The sequence below is a fragment of the Mya arenaria genome, chromosome 4 (genome assembly GCF_026914265.1).
Source record: "Mya arenaria isolate MELC-2E11 chromosome 4, ASM2691426v1".
NCBI classification, from domain to species: Eukaryota; Metazoa; Mollusca; class Bivalvia; order Myida; family Myidae; genus Mya; species Mya arenaria.
This window is the reverse complement of record NC_069125.1, coordinates 13,780,380-13,803,387: the sequence shown is the minus strand read 5'-3', so window position 1 is coordinate 13,803,387 and position 23,008 is coordinate 13,780,380. Positions and strand designations below refer to the sequence as shown.

The 23,008-nt window shown below is 35.5% G+C and overlaps 1 protein-coding gene across 1 annotated transcript in view; it reads left to right on the top strand.

Annotated features, from left to right (window-relative positions):
* Positions 1–23,008, top strand: part of LOC128232638 (leucine-zipper-like transcriptional regulator 1) — a 55,240-nt gene that overhangs the window by 24,592 nt on the left and 7,640 nt on the right. Inside the window, exons 9-16 of the mRNA XM_052946309.1 lie at positions 7,619–7,822; positions 9,167–9,253; positions 9,915–10,151; positions 10,521–10,637; positions 11,119–11,284; positions 19,941–20,119; positions 21,224–21,373; positions 22,856–22,990. Of these exons, the coding sequence (XP_052802269.1) occupies positions 7,619–7,822; positions 9,167–9,253; positions 9,915–10,151; positions 10,521–10,637; positions 11,119–11,284; positions 19,941–20,119; positions 21,224–21,373; positions 22,856–22,990 (1,275 nt within the window). The remainder of the gene's footprint in view (positions 1–7,618; positions 7,823–9,166; positions 9,254–9,914; positions 10,152–10,520; positions 10,638–11,118; positions 11,285–19,940; positions 20,120–21,223; positions 21,374–22,855; positions 22,991–23,008) is intronic.

The window sequence follows — 23,008 nt, the reverse complement described above, 5'->3', positions numbered from 1 at the left end:
CAGGTTTTTCTTCTGCAGCTCTGTTTTGTTATGGCCTCTAGATCATCACTTCATATATATATATGATGAAAATGAGCTGATATATGCATCATTTTGTCTGTGATATCACAGATTGTCATCAGGCGGAATATGGTCCCATGTGACCTTCCTTCTCCAGGTTATGGTGGCTTTTATTGATCCAATATTGCTCATATCAATTCCGAGCCTACGGAGAGTCAGAGACTCCTGTATGGTGAAATGATGAGTTTCTGTGCTCGTTTTTTATAGAAATTCAATTTTCTGATTATGGAATCTCGTGGTTGTTTTTTAATTGCTAGTGGAATATAGATTGCTTATAATGACTGAAGTTTAATAGCTCCTCTTTTTCAACTGATTTTCAATCTATTTAAAGGTAGTCTTGAAAACGAGTTTCTGCTTTAATTGAATTGTGACTGACTGCCATTAATTGATATTACTCCCTTCCAATTATTTTAATTGTACAAATAATCTCGGTTGTCATTTGCCATTTTTATGCACCCTAAGGGTGGCGTATATAAATTGCACCACTGTCGATCTGTCCACCTCTGTCTGTCCATTGTCCGTCCGTCCGTCTGTTACAACCTTGTTTCAGAAATAACTTCTTTTTTTTATTGTTTAATTTCATTGAAACTTCACATTATTGTTGAGAAATATGGGAAGGATGTTGTGCATTAAGTTTGTGCTCTTATCTCAAAGGTCAAGGTCACACATGGTGGTCAATTGATCCTTTTAGTTATTTCATAGTAATAACTCTTGTCTCATTTGAAACTTTGTCTCTTTCAATCAGATTATGACCATCTTCATTGAATTGACCAGAGCTGCTCAGATATGTCATGGTTAGCATTTGTTCTGCGAACTCAAAGGTCAGGGTCACACTTAGTTGTCAGTGGAGTTCACTAGGGTGTTCAAAGCAATAACTTGTGTCTCAGCTGAAACTTTGTCATTTTCAATTGGATTTTGATGAAACGTCACAGATAAGTTACTAAGAGATGCATTGGAAGGTGTGTTGTGCATAGCACTTGTTCTCTTAAGTCAAATGTCAAGGTCACACTAAGTTTTGGTGGTCACTAGAGAAATAAATGGTCAGTCCAACATCAGAAAATTACCCTTTCTCAATGTTCTCAAAACTCATTCAAACGGCTATTCATCTGAAAAGGCCTATTCAGGGGGCATTTGTTATGCGCCTGTGACAGCCCTTGTTCTAAGTATTATCTTAGATTTTTCTTAGATGTCATTTCTAAGAAGCATTATAAGTAACTAAACATATAATAAAGCAATTGGCCCAGGTACTTAAGTTGCTCGGAAATATTGATTTAAGAATTTCCATTTTATAATTGCCGAGTCAGTTAGTGAATTATTCCTGGTGCATGTTTGTGACTCAGTTCACCGTTATGTGTCATCTTATGTCATTGGCTACTGGTGCAAGTTTTGTGTGGGACAACTTATGTAGAAACTGATCTGTTATTGACAGCCTGTGGGGAAGGACTTGTGCTATGTATATCTGTGATTTTCTGATGTTGCGGTTTCCAAAGTAACCATATCTAATATTAGTAAAATTATATCAGTTTGTTGCAAAGTTGTGTGACAGCTGATTTTTTTTTCATGGAAAATATTGTGTTAAACGGAGGATTTTCTGACTACCGTTAAATAAGGAATTTGTTTTGTATGTTAAAAAAGTTATCTTTATGGAAAATATGGTAATGTTTTTACAGAGGATCTGATTAAACAAATGTAAAATACTGATTTTGAATTGTCTTATAATAGTTTGGGAAAGATTTTGTGTATAGTTAGATGAAATAGTGCACTTTTCACTCTTATTAAAGAAAGGATATTTCTGTTCCTTTTGTCAAGGAGTATTACATTACATATTTGCTTCAGAAAAACTTTGTGTGACTAGGTTTTCTTCTATATCTTATGATAGGTCTTTAGAGAAAAGGTATTACAGTATGAATTGGTGTCAGGAAATTTGGTGTTGTTAGATTGGGTTATCTTCTGTATCCACAATGGCGGTATATATTTATACATAGTTTTTATGCCCCCGAAGGTGGGCATATTAAAATCGCACTGTCCGTCCGTCCTTCCGTCCGTCCGTGTGTCCTGCTCAATAACTCGTGTCCGGGCTGTAACTTTCCCTTGTATGGACAGATTTTAAAATAACTTGCCACATGTGTTCCACATACCAAGACGACGTGTCGCGTGCAAGACCCGTGCCCCTACCTCTAAGGTCAAGGTCACAGTGTTTATTCACAATGGAGTGCTGCATATAGGACATAGAGTATAGGTTGTCGTGTCCGGGCTGTTACTTTCCCATGTATAGACAGATTTTAAAATAACTTGCCACATGTGTTCCACATACCAAGACGACGTGTCACGTGCAAGACCCGTGTCCCTACCTCAAAGGTCAAGGTCACACTTAGTGTTTATTCACAATGGAGTGCTGCATATAAGGACATAGAGTATAGGTTGTCGTGTCCGGGCTGTAACTTTCCCATGTATGGACAGATTTTGAAATAACTTGCCACATGTGTTCCACATACCAAGACAACGTGTCGCGTGAATGACCCGTGTCCCTACCCCTAAGGTCAAGGTCACACTTATGTGTTTATTCACAATGGAGTGCTGCATATTTAAGGACATAGAGTATAGGTTGTTGTGTCCGTGCTGTAACTTTCCCTTGTTCATCTTGAATCTTGCTAAAAATTGATAAAATTATCAAAGAAAATAACAATTGAAATTCATCATCTGAACAACTATAATTACTGCATGATTTGCTGTGTCTCTGGTTTCCAAAAAGAAATTGAAGGTATTGCTAATATTAGTCATTATAAGGGTCAGGTTTATCTAAAAGAAATTGGAGATTATAATTGTCATTAAGTATTACAGGCTGGTGTAACTGATCGCCTAGGGGATTGAACAAATTAGATGCAAAATTGTAGCAGGCAAGGGGCCGTTCCGACATTAATTATCTCGGATGGTATAATTGGCCAAGTCTGTTTCCCCGGATGGCTATCCAACAAGGTCTTTTGAAACCCCATCTGTTGGGAATCAGCCATTTTTTGGGTGTCCCCTTTATGACAAACACTGAGAGCCCTTATACCATGATGGGCAGTCTATTGAAGAGTTGTTCAATATTGAAATGAAAATTATCTGCTTGGTAACTTTTTTGATTTGTTCAGTTTATATGAACAGATGTAAAAATCTACCATCTAAATGTCAAATTAAATTTCTACAGTTATAATGTTTCAAAAGTCTGAGTGTTATTGAAAATATACAATCAAAAAAGAAGAGTTTCCATTAGTGGTTATTAGATACAAAACTTATTGCGTAATTTTCTAAAATTGATAAAAATGAGACTTGGCTGGTATTTATCAATTGTAGTAAATGGGTTTATTAAATTTCATAACGAATGATATATTCTGTTTGTATCATAAATACTAATTTGATGATTTACAGAGCTATAAGCAAGTTAAACATTATGCTTTCGAACGGGGAACATTTTCAGTGCTATAAACTTATGACGTCCCATCAAAAGTAATTACACTTAAGTCATATTAGTCATTAGCGGTCGAACCACATTGGCTTGAACTTGCTTGGCTCAATTTCTTATTCAGTTGAACCGGATGTTACGGAACAATTTCTTTAAACTGAGGGGAAGCATTCCTGCAAATGGCTCGAATTCCCCAAGGTTCGAGAAATTTTAGCTTATAATTGTCTCCTGGAGATTGAACCAATGGGGTTTGACTTTTAAAAAAATATTATAATATTAATTCATGATGACTGAGTGTTATTTTTGATGTAAATTTTTGTATATGCTTTCCTGTGATTAATAGAGATTTGTTAATGAAAAATAAAAAATAACAATATTTTTCACTGTTCAAAACAGTGAAAATATCAAATTAATATTTTTTACTGTTTTGAAATTTTAGCCGGCTTTCACATCCAAAGCAAATGTCATCATGCACGGGGCTTAGCTCGGACACAATTTCAATGACAAGTTTGCATAAGATTTAACACGCTTTTCTGAAAAACTTCAATAGTTTAACTGTCATTTTACATCCAATTTAATTAAGCATATTCCGGTTAATAAGTTTCACCTTGTTGATCATTATAGGAACGAAAAAGAAACAAAACTCTTCACCTTTGTAGAAATAAGAAGGTTAAATGCTCAACTGTGTAAGATCATAACATATTTCACCTTGTCAATCATTATAGAACGAAAAAGAAACAAAACTCTTCATCATAGTAAAAATAAGAAGGTTTTGCTCAACTGTGTAAGATCACAACATATTTCACCTTACGACCATAGGATTGAAAAAAATACAAAACTCTTGACCTTAATAGAAATAAGAAGGTTTTGCTGAACTGTGTAAGATCACAATATATTTCACCTTGTGACCATAGGATTGAAAAAGATACAAAACTCTTGACCTTAGTAGAAATAAGAAGGTTTTGCTGAACTGTGTAAGATCACAATATATTTCACCTTGTGACCACAGGATTGAAAAAGATACAAAACTCTTGACCTTAGTAGAAATAAGAAGGTTTTGCTGAACTGTGTAAGATCACAATATATTTCACCTTGTGACCATAGGATTGAAAAAAATACAAAACTCTTGACCTTAATAGAAATGAGAAGGTTTTGTTCAACTGTGTAAGATCGCAATATATTTCACCTTGCGACCATAGGAACGAAAAAGATACAAAACTCTTGACCTTAGTAGAAATAAGGTTTGTTCAACTGTGTAAGATCGCAATATATTTCACCTTGCGACCATAGGAACGAAAAAGATACAAAACTCTTGACCTTAGTAGAAATAAGAAGGTTTGTTCAACTGTGTAAGATCGCAATATATTTCACCTTGGACCATAGGATTGAAAAGATACAAAACTCTTGACCTTAGTAGAAATTAGCAGGTTTGGCTCCTCTGATGTGATAATTGTTCTGATATTGATCTCTTTCTGGAATGTCTACTGTCAAGTCTGCAAGGACTTTCTGAAAGCTACCTTCCTGTGTTTAGGATTATATTAATCGAGTATAATTTGAGAAATTTAAAATGAGGATATTAAACAACTGAAATTAGTATTTAAAAGGGACTTGCTCATGGTTTGTAAAAAGCGTCTTTTTTATTTATTTGTATTTTTTTTGCAATTTCGATATCATAGAGTAAAGATAATGATAAAATGAGTGTTTTCAGATGCATTACCGCGAAAAATAATTGTTGTTCCAAAAACATGAGCGAGACCCTTTAAAGTCCATTTTATACTTTCTATTTCTCTATTCACACTTTAGATAGCCAGATTTATTAGCTACATTTGAATCTGTCAGGCCATGCATTTTATTGATTATAAGAACTGAACATTTTACATGAGCGGTATTTTCTGTTGGATAAAGATGATGATTTTCAATTTAACTTTTGTAGTGTCCTTGTAATGTGGACCATGATATGTTAAATAGAGGCTACTTTGAGAAAACGCTAAAGTCAGAAAATATAGATTGATGCAGAAAAGAAATGCATTGATTTTAATTTAAATGCATTATTATGTTAACTCATTTGACTTTAAAAATTAATACAAAAAAATGAATATGATTTATGCACAAGTCAGTTGTAACCACGCCCCCTCCCCACCCCCCAGGTCCGGGGGTAGACCGGGGATAGCCGGGGAAATGGGCCGTGTTTTAACCTTTCAGGTGGCCCCGCAGTGCCGGGTGAATTGGGTGGTTTGTCTTCGCTTTAAATATAGTGGGGAATGGGCCTTACCTAGGGTCCCTGAGGTGCGGGGGCATTTGGCGGGGATTTTACCATCTGTTCGTTCCTGCAGGGCGGGGATTTTAGCCGAGGTTTGCTGGACCGAATGTCAAAGTCCCCGCTATTCCCCGGACCTGGGGGGGACCGTGGTTACAATTGACTGGTGCATTATGTATGAATAAAAAGATTTTATCCTTTATAAATTGCTATATCATCAGGCCACAAATTCCCCAGATAAACATTGAGCGCCAAATATTGCCTTGCATGCCTCGAAATATGGGGCAAGTTTGACGAAATTTAGGGATATGCATGCAATATATATACATACGACGCTTTTTTTGTTTTAATCGTTACAGTCCAAATTTAACATGATAATGCATTGAAATTAATGCATTACTTAAAGCACTTAGTCTTAATGAAGGTGACATACATAATAGTGTCGGACTCCAATTGCTATCGATAATCGAATCGAATCGGACCAAGCATTTCGATGTACTATCAGACTATAATCGCAAGTTAATAATGTCAGTAAGCAATACATTCTTTATACATAGTATCATCATGATCATTTAAATGGTTAAACCTAAGATCAGTACGTGTGATGCTATAGTCATGCCATTTGCAACAGTAAGTAAATTTCCATAACCTTTTTCTGTCTTTTATAACTCAACGAAAAAACACAACAACACAACGAACAAATACTAATAATTGCACATTAATTGCAAAATGATGCACACCGCATCAAGAAGTTATCTTAGCATATTATCCATGTAAACGCATATTAAATATTTGTGAACCAGCTTAACATTCAATTAACTGATATATTGAAAATTTCATTAGAAAATCTTAATTTCATAAAACTTTCCCAAAAAAGTAAATTAATGAATTACAAACGATACTAAAAAAGGTTTTAAAAACAGAATTCATCGAGCCGGGATCACCGGTAAGACCGGACCCACTACACCATAGAGACAGGTTATTGAAGAAGGTTTTATGATTTATATAAACATTTAAAAAACATGTTATTTTGGGAGAGTTTTTACCAAAAGTGTTAACATGCACCGCATTTGTGTACGAGAGTGACCTCTCATGTTAAAATGACTTCAACAAAAATTTACCGGAAATAAAAATTAACATTAAATCGACATTAACCACAACAAAAAAATACATAGTTACCGGAAGTAGCATTAGCGACATCGATTTTGGACAACCACTATCAATTGTCGCCGACATAGCATTGTTAGCGACGATTAATCGATTGTACTCGATTATCGTTTCATCACTAATACATAGTAAGGATTTTCTCTAGGGACTATCAGACCCTCATGCTCAACAAATTTAAGGGCTCTCTGGTAGCTTAAGGAGGTCCCATTAAAACAGTTAATACTCATTTAAGGTTTATTTAAGGATTCACAATATGTTGGAAATGTGAGTGCTGAGCCAGAATATTTTGTCAGGGAGTCATGTTTTCTGCATAATGGATATCACTCACCATAGTTATTTTATGTGTATTAGATATTTGTACGGAAGCACTCACCAAAACAATTGATTATATAACTGGAGTAATGAAACTTGGTACATTTAGGGTTGGATTTTCACGTTACACATGCTGACTTCATCATGTGTTTTGGATATTTGTATTGAAGCACTCACCAAAACAATTGCTTTACTGGCGACATGAAACATCCATGGTACAAGGGTTGGATATTCATGTTACACGTGCTGACTTCATGTGTATTGGATATTTGTACTGAAGCACTTACGAGTGATGGAATATGGTACAAGGGTTGAATTTTATGTTACACATGCTGATAATTTGTGAATCATTTCACAACAGAACGTTCTTCTTGCAGGTTCCAGCTGGTCGTTTATTCCATGCTTCGGCTGTGGTGACAGACGCTATGTACGTGTTTGGTGGAACGGTTGATAACAACGTACGCAGCGGTGAGATGTATCGATTCCAGTTCTCATGCTACCCAAAATGCACCCTGCACGATGATTTCGGGAAACTTCTTGAAAGCAAACAGTTCTGTGATGTCTTCTTCATTGTTGGAAAGGTAACTGTAATGTCACAATTTGCTCCTCGAATGGTCCATGGTATATTGAAAAAGTTAAATTTTATAAATTGATTTGAATGGTTCCTTCAACAAAAAAACACAAAACGGATATCAAGATACACATTATAATGCTTTAGTTTGATATATGGGCTGATTGTTTACATCTTTGTTGAAGTTAACAAAGTTGTTAACATTATCGTTGTTAATTCTCAAATTTTTACTGCTCTGGAAATATATATATAAATTTTACAATATTTTAGACCCTTCAAGTCAATGACATAATGTTAACATTTACAATATACCATGGACCATTCGAGTCAATGACATAATGTTAACATTTACAATATACCATGGACCATTCGAGTCAATGACATAATGTTAACATTTGCAATATACCATGGACCATTCAAGTCAATGTTATAAAGATAACATTTGCAATATACCATGGACCATTCTAGTCAATGTTATAAAGATAACATTTGCAATATACCATGGACCATTCGAGTCAATGTTATAAAGATAACATTTGCAATATACCATGGACCATTCTAGTCAATGTTATAAAGATAACATTTTCAATATACCATGGACCATTCGAGTCAATGTTATAAAGATAACATTTTCAATATACCATGGACCATTCTAGTCAATGTTATAAAGATAACATTTTCAATATACCATGGACCATTCGAGTCAATGTTATAAAGATAACATTTTCAATATACCATGGACCATTCGAGTCAATGTTATAAAGATATCATTTTCAATATACCATGGACCATTCCAGTCAATGTTATAAAGATAACATTTTCAATATACCATGGACCATTCCAGTCAATGTTATAAAGATAACATTTTCAATATACCATGGACCATTCGAGTCAATGTTATAAAGATAACATTTTTAATATACCATGGACCATTCCAGTCAATGTTATAAAGATATCATTTTCAATATACCATGGACCATTCCAGTCAATGTTATAAAGATATCATTTTCAATATACCATGGACCATTCCAGTCAATGTTATAAAGATAACATTTTCAATATACCATGGACCATTCCAGTCAATGTTATAAAGATAACATTTTCAATATACCATGGACCATTCCAGTCAATGTTATAAAGATAACATTTTCAATATACCATGGACCATTCCAGTCAATGTTATAAAGATATCATTTTCAATATACTATAGACCATTCAAATCAATGTCATAAATTAGTTAACAATAAAATTATTTTCCAGCAAACAAAGTGGTATTCTGCTTTTGCCAGCATATTTTACTGTATCTTAGTCCTGTCATTTATCTTGTTAGATAATGAGTATTTCTGACAAACAGGACAAAGAGAGGATCCCCGCGCACATTGCCATAGTCACTGCTCGGTCACCTTGGTTGCAACAGAAGATTCGTCAAGCAATAACACTGGTCAGTTCAGCAACAGATTTGCTAAATTGTGATTCTAACATGTGGTGAACTTTGCTCTATGACTACATCAAAAAACCATTGTTTACATGGAAGCAATTTATACCTTCATGGCTTTTGCATACATTAGACGTTCAACACCATAAAATTTCAAAAATGTGTACTTCACCAGTTTAAAGCTTAAAAAAGGCTACACTTATTGAATGGCTCGTCAGTCAATAGTCAAAATCATTAGGCCAAGGTCCAGTGAACTATTGCCCGACCGAAGAAATATTTAACTTAGAAGAAAAATTGGAATTGTTGACCGGCTTACAAACTATTGACTGCCATGGTGAAAAATATATTGACTGCCATATAGCAAAATCGATCGTACACCATTTGCAAAATCTGTTGCCACCATATTGCAAAGTCTTAGGACTAAAAGCTATTGAATGCCATAAAGCAAAATCTATTGAACGCCATATAGCAAAATCTATTCAAAATCTATTGACCGCCATATAACAAAATCTATTGAACGCCATATAATATAGCAAAATCTATTGACCGCCATATAACAAAAACTATTGACTGCCATATAGCAAAATCTATTGACTGGTGTTGAATGTAAGATGTATTATTAATTATATTTGCACTATAAATGATGCTTTAAATTATACTTTTTCAGCTAGAGCAGCAGGAGGAGGCTGACCAGGATGTTGAAGGAGGTGTGGGTGAGGGTGGGGTAAGACCCCTTGGGCCAGTCTCTGTAGAGATAGAGGACGCAGAGCCCCATGCGTTCCAGCTTGTCCTTGCATACATCTATACAGACCGTATTCATCCACATAGCTCAGAGTCGGGACACAGACTGGATGGGAATCAGGTCACGTCTCTTATGATGGATGTGTACAGGCTGGCATTGAAGGTGAGTTGGGTGAAGCTACTTGTTTAAAATATACTTTTAGGTAAATAATATATAGATATGAATTTCATGTGAAATTGTCAGGGAAAATGAGTCATGTTAATTTTTTCTTCAATCATATTGCACTTACATTATGAGCATTTGATTGAATTAGGAATGTTTGTCAGTATGGGCAATTGTGCACCTGCAATTTGTGTGGCATTTCATTTAGTTTAAACAAGAATTAAAGTCCATGACTTATAAATAAAAAAAATAAACCATAAAAAATGGTTCGAAAACTGTAATTCCTGTGTTTAGGCATCCTTTAGGGGGTATTCACTTAAGTGATAGCTATGTTAATTTGTGAAGAAACTGGCCAATGGTATGTTACAGCTGCACATGTTGAGGTTGGAGCAGTTGTGTGTCCAGTACCTGGAGGCCTGCATCAGCACCAGTAATGTCCTCGTAGCTCTGCAGAATGCCGCCAGGCTACAGCTAGACTTCCTCAAGGTTGGTTCACTCTGTAAAGATTTTACACCCCTAACGTGGGAAACTTTTGTAACCACTTTTGTATCAATTCTATTTAAAGGTGATTATGTAGCAGTGATCATTATACTGTGTTTACATAAAATATGGCATTGTGTAGGTGGAAAAAGACCGTTGAAAATCTGGTCTAGTTTCTGTAAGAGTGATCATAATACTGCACTCATTTGAAATATGGTATGACATCGATGAAAAAAATGCATTGAAAGTCTGTTATAGATTTCATGTTTTCCAAAGGCTACTGTTGAAGGAAATTTGGAAGAATATTTCTCCATAAAAATGTAACAATTTTTTTTCAAACTAAACATTAGTTTGCTTCTGTTCAAATGGTAATTTACGTATTACTATCTACACGACACGATCCATTTACCCCCAAATAAAAAGTTGAAAATTAACACTCGAGAAATATAATTATTTTACAGTTAATATATTCTACTTCTAAATTCAGGAATTTTGCCTGAAGTTTATAGTGAAAGAAAACAACTACAGCGTGATCATCATGACACGAGAGTTTGAGAGCCTGGAGCAGACGCTCATGGTGGAGATTATCCGCCGTAAGGCCCAACAGCCCCATGTTAGACCCCTCCAGGACCACCATTATGACACCTCTGTCAGTAAGTATTGTTCCCCTAATAAGGAGCTTATACGTCGTAAGGCCTACATGTCAGGCCCCGCCCAGACCACCATCACATCACCCCCTCCCCCCATTAGTGAGTAAATTGTATTTTTCCCATGGCACAATGTGTGGTATTGACACAAATGCAGCATTATGGTTACAAGGTTAATAAATATTTCTAGTTCTGCATGGACAAATGCAGCATTATGGTTACAAGGTTAATAAATATTTCTAGTTCATTTGGTTGTATGTTTATGTAAAGTAGAAGTTAAAATAGAGTTGATTTTATGTTTATGAACTCATTTGTTTCTGCTTTAAAGGGACTAGACACCAGCTGGTCCCAAAATGGACAAATACAGTATTTCTTTAAAACAAGCCTTGAATTGACAATATGAGCAGACTTCCCGAAAGTTGAAAAAAAGTGGCAGACATTCGGTCTGACAAGACATAAAAATCTGTCAGACCGAAAGAAAATCTGTCAGACCGAAACAAGAGGAACAAAAACGAAGTAATAGCATTGCTTTATTCAACAATAGCAACTTACTTCTAAATAAAGGCTTTATTGTATGTCTCTTATGAAAATCATCAGTCTGTTAAAATTCAAAAGTTCATCTGGATATTCAAAACTCTCCTCATCAATAACGGGGTTAAAGTCCTGTTTGTCAGGAAGAGTGTTAAATCTCAATTTCAAGAGCCTGATGTAAGGACTTTCAAGCACATGATTTACAGAATCCTGTGTTATCTCAGTATCAGACACATGTGAAAATTCTGAAGCAAGGTCTTTTATATCCTGCTGGAATCCCTGCTCATAAACGGTAGAGACTTTTTCAGTGTTGGACAGGGTGACAACCTCCTGTGATGCCAATGGTTCTGGTGTAGTCTGTTCGATTATATGGGCAGGCACATCTACTGATGATCAAGACTCTGCCTTAGTCCATATAAACAGCCGCCTTAGAGTCTTTGATAATTTTTGTGTTGGCGACTCGCTTATAGGGAACACAATAAATATCCAAATGTTAAAAAACGTTCCCTAAACGCGCATTATTGTGGCTAGACTCTTCCTAAAAGTACAAAATTTATCATGGTCAGTGGATGTACAAATAAACTTTTATCAACATTTTTTTTCACAAATAAAATGCCTTTTACAACATGCCAAATATTTTATAACTGTGGTGAATTTTGATTAAACTTTGATAGCTTATATTATGGATTTGTTTTTTTGTACAGAATAAATCATTTTTTAAATTTATAAAGGTAGAGCTATTTTTTAAAGATAGAAGTAACAATTGCCTACCAGCAATGTGTCCATAGCCTTCTGTGGATGGAATGTTATATTTCTGGAGGTTTGAGTTTCACCATCATCATCGCAGGTTATTTATTACTTGCTTTTCTTTGTCAATAACGAGTCTTTTCCTTTTTCTTTGCAATTTCACAAAAGAATTCTTTCATGACATTTCGTTTTATACTCATTTTCCTTTCAGAGCATTCATCGATTGATAATATTCTTTTTATTTACCTAGCATTCGTAAAATGTTAGAGAAGCCATGTTGCATGCGCAAATGACTGACAGTATGTAACATGCGCGACCATTGGTTATTTTAAGGGCACTGTGCCGAAAGCGACCAATGAAAACAAGTGTAACCTTTTCTTTGGCCCTCATGCTAAAACCCGGTTACCGGGATTTTATGCTAAAACCCGGTCACCGGGAATGAAAAATAGCCGGACAGTCGGACCGATTTTTGTTCAGAAATCGTCGGATCTGATCAAAATTTGCCGGACATGTCTGTCGGACCGACGGCTTTCGGGAAGTCTGTATGAGCTAGTATGATGCCGTTTATACATCATTTTACATTATTAACAGAATATTTTGTCACTGTGTTAGCTGAGAATACCCATTTAAAAATAGTGCATTATGGCTTCCCAGTTTATAGTGAGTATGTTTAGCATGTGAAAGTCATTTCGAATTGGAAAAATACGTAAAAACTGCAAAAGATATTTGTGTCTTAAGCAATGTGACACATCAATAAGTTAGATTAAATGTGTTGTATGCAACGATAATAATTTTTATGTAAGTTTCTGACCATTTTCTTCTTTCTTGCTATGGTATCATATAGTTTCTAGTTCCTTTAACGCTCAGTTACATTCTCATAAGTCAATTTTGTTGTGGTTTTCTCCATATAAATACTGATGACAGAGCCAAATGATCTCTGCTCTTTCAGCCTTAAGGTGGTTTTCCTCAATAAAGTGATATTTGTATTCATAATCAATATAACAAACATAAATTTTGAGTGATAAACCTTTAACTGCTTACTAAAAAATGCATTTATGGAAAATATCAATTACCGTAAATGACTGGGTATAAGACGATAGGGGGTATTAGACGCAGGGAAAAAAATCTGTGAAAAGTCCGAGAAAAAAACTTTTAATCTATGTTTTTGGTTAAAAGACGCATAGGAAAAATGTCAAAATCATCCTGCATTTTCTACCACCATGTTTGTTGACAGTGACAAAAAAAAAAATTGTCGTGAAAATGGTGATGGTTATCTTTAAAACCATACAACCATACTGTCGAAAATGAAAAGTAATGTTAGGCCACTACTTTTATATAAATTGGTTTACAAAACCGGCAGGTCTAATTTTCCGAAAAGTACAAAAAAAATAAAAATGAATTTCACTATTTTTTCTAAAATTATTTTCCCGACCGTATTGATTTTGGTGCGAAACGAAAGAAAAACGCACAGATAAGAGTACGAATGCAGTAGATCTCGACTGGTTTGTTGTTCCGTGGCCGCATTTGCCAATTTATAGTGATAGCATGTGAGCCAGTCAACTGTTATGGCAGCGTCGCTGGCAATGGCGGAATTGACGATAGCAGTCATTCTTTGTATGAAATAATTAATTAAAATATGCAGGAGTTGTTAAAATAACAATAGCAATAAACATTGGCAAATTTAACAGCCGATACAAACAATAACTGTCACGTGATTGTTGTTATTCCCCGCCAATTTAGGTCATGAAAATATTATTGTTTATAGATAAAAAATAAAATTGTCAGCGGCTGCCATCGAATTAGTAGACACAAATATCTGTAAATTATGTGTGAGAAAAACATTTTATGGTTAAATATCAAATAACAGTGCACTAAGTGTGAGTGGTGAAATCGAAAGTAAAATTTCTAAGTTGACACCGGTGACCTAGTTTCACAAGTTCGGTCGATGGTGTTTATGGATTTGAAATCACAAAATGGTTTGGAAATACTTGTTGTTAAAAATTGAGTCAATGTAAAGCTTGTGTTTATTCTAGATTACACGTTTATTCATGTTTGGGTTAATAGTAGAGTAAAAACAATGAAAGAGTTGAACACATGTCTCAATGACATTTTAATACTAATGCCAGGAGTTGTGTGCAAAACATTTAGATAAAACAACACGGAAAACTATTTTGAATAAGTCCATTTCAATTTGTAATGAACTTGATATTTCACTATAAATGAGATTTGTTGTTGTAACCAAGGAATACTCTTTAAAATGAAAAATAAACAAGCATGAAGTATAGATGCCCTGTGAACTCGTGTATACACAAAATGGCGGAATTGGGAGAAGATGAAAATATCCGATACATAATTATGGATTTCTCTGTTACTATCATTGGTACATAAAGTTAAGTCACATGCTAGATTTATTATTTTGTTATGTGATTTTTATGTACTGATGTGGTAATTTGCTGCAAGATTTGAATTTGAAATGGATTTGGTGAACATCCCATGGTAAATATCCCGGTCCGAAAATATCCGAACTTAGCATGGATCGGGTTACACACAACTAGGACCCACCATGGTAAAGTTTATTAAAACTCAAATCAAGGTCTAGTTTGGTTTTTAGTTTTTCAGGAATTGCTTTCACAATGTTAAAGCTCAAATGTCTTCATAAAATGTTACTTACTTCCTAATTTACAAAATTGGTAATTATTTCACTTTATTGGCATTTTCCAATATTGAAATAACTGAAACAATGTTTAGAAAATATTATGTATTGTTTTAATACAGTGCAATTTTATGTATTTTAATGCGTAAAATTGCCTTCTCTTTTTTTTCAATTTAATATTGTTCAGTTTAGTGTTCTGCATTCACTTTTGCTTTAGCATACCCTTGAAGCTTAACAAATGTCTTGCTGAGTGATATTCAATGTATCTTTGATAAAAAGTGTAGTTTATACATGTAAACATGTTTTATAGTCAATTTCATTGATGTTTTATATGCACAGTATGTAAGATTTAAACTGTGTGTTTAATTAGAACTTTGAAACTTTGAGTGTATTAAAACATGCATTAATAGCAGTTTAAAAATTTAAAATGTCATGTAAATGATATAAATTTTCAATGTTTTTATGTTGTTCTCTGATTTTTACCCTTTAAGAGTATGTTTTGTGACTTTTTTCCTTTTTTTTTTTTTTTTTTTTTTTCGACCGCCCGGTGGACATTTTTCCCAAAAATTCTTGTAAACCAAAAAATAAAAAAGGAGTGGCCTTATGCAAAAAATATTTTGACAGTGCCCAACTTTGCTTTTTTATATGTAAGTTTGATTATTGTTTAATTCAATTTATTATTCAAAATAATATTGAATACCGTAATTCACAAGAGTTTGGACACCATAAATTTGTTTAACCTGCCTTTTTAGCTCACCTGTCACTTTGTGACAAGGTGAGCTTTTGTGATCGCCTTTTGTCCGGCGTGCGTAGTGCGTCGTCCGTCAACAATTTACTTAAAAGACATCTCCTCCTTAACCGCTGGGCCAATATTAATAAAACTTCATAGGGATGGTCCTTGGGTGGTCTTCTATCAAAGTTGTTCAAAGAATTCAATTCCATGCAGAACTCTGGTTGCCATGGCAACCAAAAGGAAAAACTTTAAAAATCTTCTTCTCCCAAACCACAAGGCTTAGGCCGTTGATATATGGTAGGTAGGATCACCAAATGGTTCTCTACCAAGATTGTTCAAATTATGGCCCTTGGGTCAAAATTGGCCCCGCCCCCGGGGGTCATGGGTTTTCTCTATATGTTTATACTGAAAACTTAAAAAATCTTCTCCTCTGAACTTACTTGGCCTAGAGCTTAGATATTTGGCATGATTCATCGTCTAGTGGACCTCTACAAAGATTGTTCAAATTATGGCCCTGGGGTCAAAATTGGCCCCGCCCCGGGGTCATGGGATTTCTTTTTATGTTTATAGTGAAAACCTTAAAATATCTTCTCCTCTGAACTTACTTGGCCTAGAGCTTAGATATTTGGCATGATTCATCGTCTAGTGGACTTCTACAAAGATTGTTCAAATTATGGCCCTTGGGTCAAAATTCGGCCCCGCCCCGGGGGGTTAGGGTATTCTCTGTATGTTTATAGTGAAAACTTAAAAAATATTCTCCTCTGAACTTACTTGGCCTAGAGCTTAGATATTTGGCATGATTCATCGTCTAGTGGACCTTTACAAAGATTGTTCAAATTATGGCCCAGGGCTCAAAATTGGCCCCGCCCTGGGGGGTCATGGGTATTCTCTATATGTTTATAGTTAAAACTTCAAAAATCTTCACTGAACTTACTTGGACTAGAGCTTATATATTTGGCATGATTCATCGTTTAGTGGACCTTTACAAAGATTGTTCAAATTATGGCCTTGGGGTTAAAATTGGCCCCGCCCCGGGGGATCATGGGTTTTCTCTATATGTTTATAGTGAAAACTTTAAAAATCTTCTCCTTTGAACTTACTTGGACTAGAGCTTAGATATTTGGCATGATCCATCGTCTAGTGGACCTCTACAAAGATTGTTCAAATTATGGCCTTGGGGTCTAAACTGGCCCCGCCCCGGGGGGTCATGGGTATACTTGATATGTTTATAGTTAAAACTTCAAAAATCTTCTCCTCTTAACTTACTTGGACTAGAACTTAGATATTTGGCATGATTCATCGTCTAGTGGACCTTTACAAAGATTGTTCAAATTATGGCCTTGGGGTCAAAATTGCGACCGCCCCGGGGGTCATGGGTTTTCTCTATATGTTTATAGTTAAAACTTCAAAAATCTTCTCCTCTGAAATTACTTGGACTAGAGCTTAGATATTTGGCCTGATTCATTGTCTAGTGGATCTTTACAAAGATTGTTCAAATTATGGCCTTGGGGTCAAAATTGGCCCCGCCCCGGGGGGTCATGGGTTTTCTCTATATGTTTATAGTGAAAACTTCAAAAATCTTCTCCTCTGAACTTACTTGGACTAGAGCTTAGATATTTGGCATGATTCATCGTCTAGTGGACTTCTACAAAGATTGTTCAAATTATGGCCTTCGGGTCAAAATTGGCCCCGCCCCGGGGGGTCATGGGTATACTTGATATGTTTATAGTTAAAACTTCAAAAATCTTCTCCTCTTAACTTACTTGGACTAGAGCTTAGATATTTGGCATGATTCATTGTCTAGTGGACCTTTACAAAGATTGTTCAAATTATGGCCTTGGGGTCAAAATTGCGCCCGCCCCGGGTGGGTCATGGGTATTCTCTATATGTTTATAGTTAAAACTTCAAAAATCTTCTCCTCTGAACTTACTTGGACTAGAGCTTAGATATTTGGCATGATTCATCGTCTAGTGGACCTTTACAAAGATTGTTCAAATTATGGCCCTGGGGTCGAAATTGGCCCCGCCCCGGGGGGTTAGGGTATTCTCTATATGTTTATAGTTAAAACTTCAAAAATCTTTTCCTTTGAACTTACTTGGACTAGAGCTTAGATATTTGGCATGATTCATCGTCTAGTGGACCTCTACAAAGATTGTTCAAATTATGGCCCTGGGGTCAAAATTGGCCCCGCCAATGGGGTGTCATGGGTTTTCTCTATATGTTGATAGTAAAAAAAATCAAAAATCTCCTCTGAACTTTCGTTGCTTAGAGCTTAGATATTTGGCATGATTCATCGTCTAGTGGACCTTTACAAAGATTGTTCAAATTATGGCCTTGGGGTCAAAATTGGCCCCGCCCCGGGGGGTTAGGGTATTCTCTATTTGTTTATAGTTAAAACTTCAAAAATCTTCTCCTCTGAACTTAATTGGACTAGAGCTTAGATATTTGGCATGATTCATCGTCTAGTGGACCTCTACAAAGATTGTTCAAATTATGGCCTTGGGATCAAAATTGGCCCCGCCCCCTTGGGGGGTCATGGGTTTTCTCTATATGTTTATAGTGAAAACTTAAAAAATCATCTCCTCTGAACTTACGTTGCTTAGAGCTTAGATATTTGGCATGATTCATCGTCTAGTGGACCTCTACAAAGTTTGTTCAAATTATGGCCCTGGGGTCAAAATTGACCACACCCCGGGGCTGATGGGTTTTCTCTAAATGTGTTCATAGGCTTAGGTTTTCAATATTTGTATATAATGGAAGAATGTGCAATATATGACAGGTGAGCGATTCAGGGCCATTTGGCCCTCTTGTTTCGTCATGTTTGCTTTTTACCACTTATTAATTTATCCGTAGTAATCAATGGTCATAAACTTATTTATTACGCCTATAAGTGTAAATCCTTCATCAAGTTAATTAAAACACCATTTTATACATGCACTGAACTGAATAAACACATTCTATCGGCTTCAGATCAAAGAGTCACACTGTGTGACGTCACATAACTTATAGTTATACCCACGATGATCTCGTGGAGAGCATGGACATTGCTATGCAGGATTAATGTATAACTGTACGATTATTGCTTCATATAGTCTATAAGTGTGGTACAAGTTTGAAAGCTTATTGGCAAATTGTTTTACAAACATGCCATGTCGATGTTTTCTTAATCCCTTGATTGCCCTTGTTGTTTGTTTAATCCTCAAATAAATATATCACACTTCCTTTTCAGGCAATAAATCGTTTAGGATGGGTAGTAACTAATTAAATTGTCACAGTGGTGTATACGGTTAGGTAATCTAGCCATGCATTGTAAAGATAAAAATCAATAATCTTCGTCTGTGAAACTTGGTAACTATGAAAGTTATGATTGATGTCCTTTGGGTGTCCGAAATGGGTGTCCAAATATTTAGAGTGTCCGACCTCTTAGGTGAATTACGGTAAATTTAATCGAAAAATATTTTTGTTGAAATTATAAACGTCTTACGATATACCGTATCCCGATCTTCAACTGCCGTTTTAACCCGTATATACTCGATCAATATGACGCGAGTAACATCCCTTTCTACATAAATCTAAACAATCTCTCGGCTTGAAATTGACCTCAGAAAAAAAATTCAAAAAATTGTTACTGGGTATTATACGCAGGCATTTTTTTGCATCAAAATCTGAGGAAAAAAAGTACGTCTAATACCCAGTCATTTACGGTACTGAAAATATAAGCTTGTAACTGTGAATTTAATAGCTGAAAACGCACAAATATTAAATGACCGGTGAGTCCTTAAAGATTTATGGAGATCACTGATCATCTCATAATGTAGCAATACAGTGTTCTCTTTCAATCTTTCTTTCAAATTAAACTCAGTATCCTTCATAAGAAATATTGTTTTCAATATTCATTCATCCTATTCAGTAAATTGAAACAATTGTATTAATTGTGGTACTGCTTATTGGTAAGGAAAATAGTTTCAGTTCAATATTTATAAATCTCTTTGTTTCAGCTAACTCCCTGGAGAAGGATATGGAGAATTTCTTAAAGCAATCGGGTCGGGAATACTGCGACATCACACTCGTCCTGGACGGGACGCCCATCCATGCCCACAAGGCAATCCTTTCTGCACGATGTACTTACTTTGAGTCGATGTTCCGGTCCTTCATGCCGCCAACAAATACCGTCACAGTATGTGTATGGCCTTTTATTCAAAGACAAAGAATATTTCTCTTACTGTTCTCCAATTGTAAACTCATTGTTATATAAGGAGGTTGCATTCGCAGAAAATGATGATTTTTTTTTTATTTGATTTTTTATTAGCTCACCTTAGCCGTAGGCTAAGGGTGAGCTTTTAGGATCGATGATTGTCCGTCGTCCATTGTCTGTCTTCCGTCCACACTAAGTTTGTTAACACTCTAGCGGTCACATTTTTGCCTCAATTGTCACGAAACTTGGTCAGGGTGTTTGTCCCAGTAATTACTCAGACGAGTTCGAATATAGGTCATCTGGGGTCAAAAACTAGGTCACAGAGCCCAAATATGGAAAAAAACCTTGTAAACACTAAAGAGGTAACATTTTCAGCCCAAATATCTTGGAAATTTGTCAGAAAGGTTGTTTTTATGATTTCTAGCTCAAGTTCGAATATGGGTCTTCTGGGATCAAAAACTAGGTCACAGAGCCCAAATATGGAAAAACCTTGTTAACACTCTAGAGGTAACATTTTCAGAACAAATATCCTGGAAATTTGTTAGAAAGGTTGTTTCGATGATTTCTAGCTCAAGTTCAAATATGGGTCATCTGGGGTCAAATTAGGTCACAGAGCCAAAATATGGAAATACCTTGTTAACACTCTCGAGGTAACAATTTCATACATCAGAGCAGCCAAATCCCTGTTATTGCCCTTTAATTATCAGCAAGTCTATAGCACAAAGTTTTACTGAGGTGAGCGATATAGGGCCATCTTGGCCCTCTTGTTTTTTTTGGCGTTAACTCCCATATCGGAAAGGTAACAAGTAGGCGGAACTTAACCATGCTATAACTATTGTGCAGATAAATTTCAACACTTTTCACTTAAAGCTATTCCATTTAAACATATAACCCCTACAGAAGCAAATTTACCCTTTTGGGGTCCAAATTAGGGAAAAAAGACACCCACCCATTTACCAAAAAAAAAATTGCCTTCCCCCCGTTAGTTATATGTTTTACTGGAATAGCCCTAATATCGCAGGCTAGTTATTGAACACTCCCCTCACTGTAGGTGCATTTACTATGATATTTTTCACCCCTTTCCAGATAGCAATAGGCGAGATGGTGCCGTCACGGCAGGCCTTTGACAGTCTATTACGTTACATCTACTACGGAGACATCACCATGCCCCCTGAGGACTCGCTGTATCTGTTTCCTGCTCCGTTCTTCTATGGGTTCACTAACAACAGACTTCAGGTATTATATCTTAGTTTAAACTGTATTTATTTTACAACAATTATGAAGAAAGTTATTCTCGTTGGCACGATGTTGCACAAGAGTGTGGTCTTGTGTTATTAGAGTAACTGAAGGAAACCCACTTGCCAGGCTTTTTATCACAAACCAAACTCATATGTGCCCAGGCAGGGAATCGAACCTGGGTCGCCTTGGTGAGAGGCGAATGTGCTAACCACTGCGTTAACTGGACAATAAGGTATAATCTTGCAATGGAAGATTGTTCATTGGGCCTAACAAAAAAAATGTTTTGGGTAACCAGACCCTACATAATGAAAGCCATCTACCCTAGAATTTATTTATTTATTTAATAAAAAATAAATAAAACGGTCCCCCGGCCATAAACACAATTTTGTACGCAATAATTTAGGAATGTTACCCTGAATAGACATTTTTTTCGGGCCTTGTATTGTATACTAATGGCCAAAAGTCTTGTCCGGTCTACAAAAACTACAATATCATAAAGTCTTGTCCGGTCTACAAAAATATCTGTTTTGTTTTATATCTCACACTCATAAAATTTGGTATCGATGGAAAGAGGACATTAATATGCATTCAATGAAAAAAGAATTTTGGAATTTGAGCCAGTACTGCCGGTACAGTAATGTGTTGAAAATTGGCATTGAGGTTTTGCAAGGCACAAATGAAACCCATACCGGACAAGACTTTTGGCCATTAGTATACTTTTAAATGTGGAACTGAATAAAGGTGGACGTCAAGCCTTCTTTGAGTGACTTGCATCCCCCAACCCCACCCCACCCCAGCCATTCTTGAAACTTACGGCCTTTAAATAACTACAATATTGATTTATTTTAGGGATTGCCAAGAGTTCCTGAGTACTCGATTTATGTCTGTGCTTTGTGAAATATTTACTTTTGATGTTCACAAAGTGAAATTGATTGCACTGGTAAAATGAAACAGACAACATTTCTTTTTTATTTGATGCTTTTAATTTATTAAAAATAATTATTTATTAATATTTAATTGGAAAATTTTGCCTAAATTTATCCAAATGATGTCATACAGGAAATGATGTCATTGATTTTTCTTCCCAGCACTATGTGCACCAACATTTTTCTGTCTCTGATTAAAAATAATCATTAATCGATATTTAATTGAAAAAAATTGACAAATTTTATCCAAATGATGTCATAATTGAAATTATGTCATTGTGCTTTTAGTGAAAAATAGTGAAATTATATTTTCATAATCTCACTGTTTCAAATGGTGAGTTTATCCGGATACAATCATTGATAGTTTTCAATAAACCACCGAAAAGATATGATAAAATTTCTTATGTTTTTTGGCCTACACTCTGAAAAACTTAAAAAAGAAAGATACATTTACTGGAAGTTAATTTCATTTGTATTTGAAGTTGTAGCATAGACATTAATCAACTTGAAATTACACCCAGTAGTGTGTGACATATCCATATTTCTTCTGTAGGCTTACTGTAAGCATAATCTGGAGATGAACGTCACGTGTCAGAATGTTGTACAGATTCTCGAGGCAGCAGACCGGATACAGGCTACTGACATGAAGAAACACGCCCTCAGAATAATTGTTCACCACTTTCCTAAGGTATAAAATGAAGAAAAC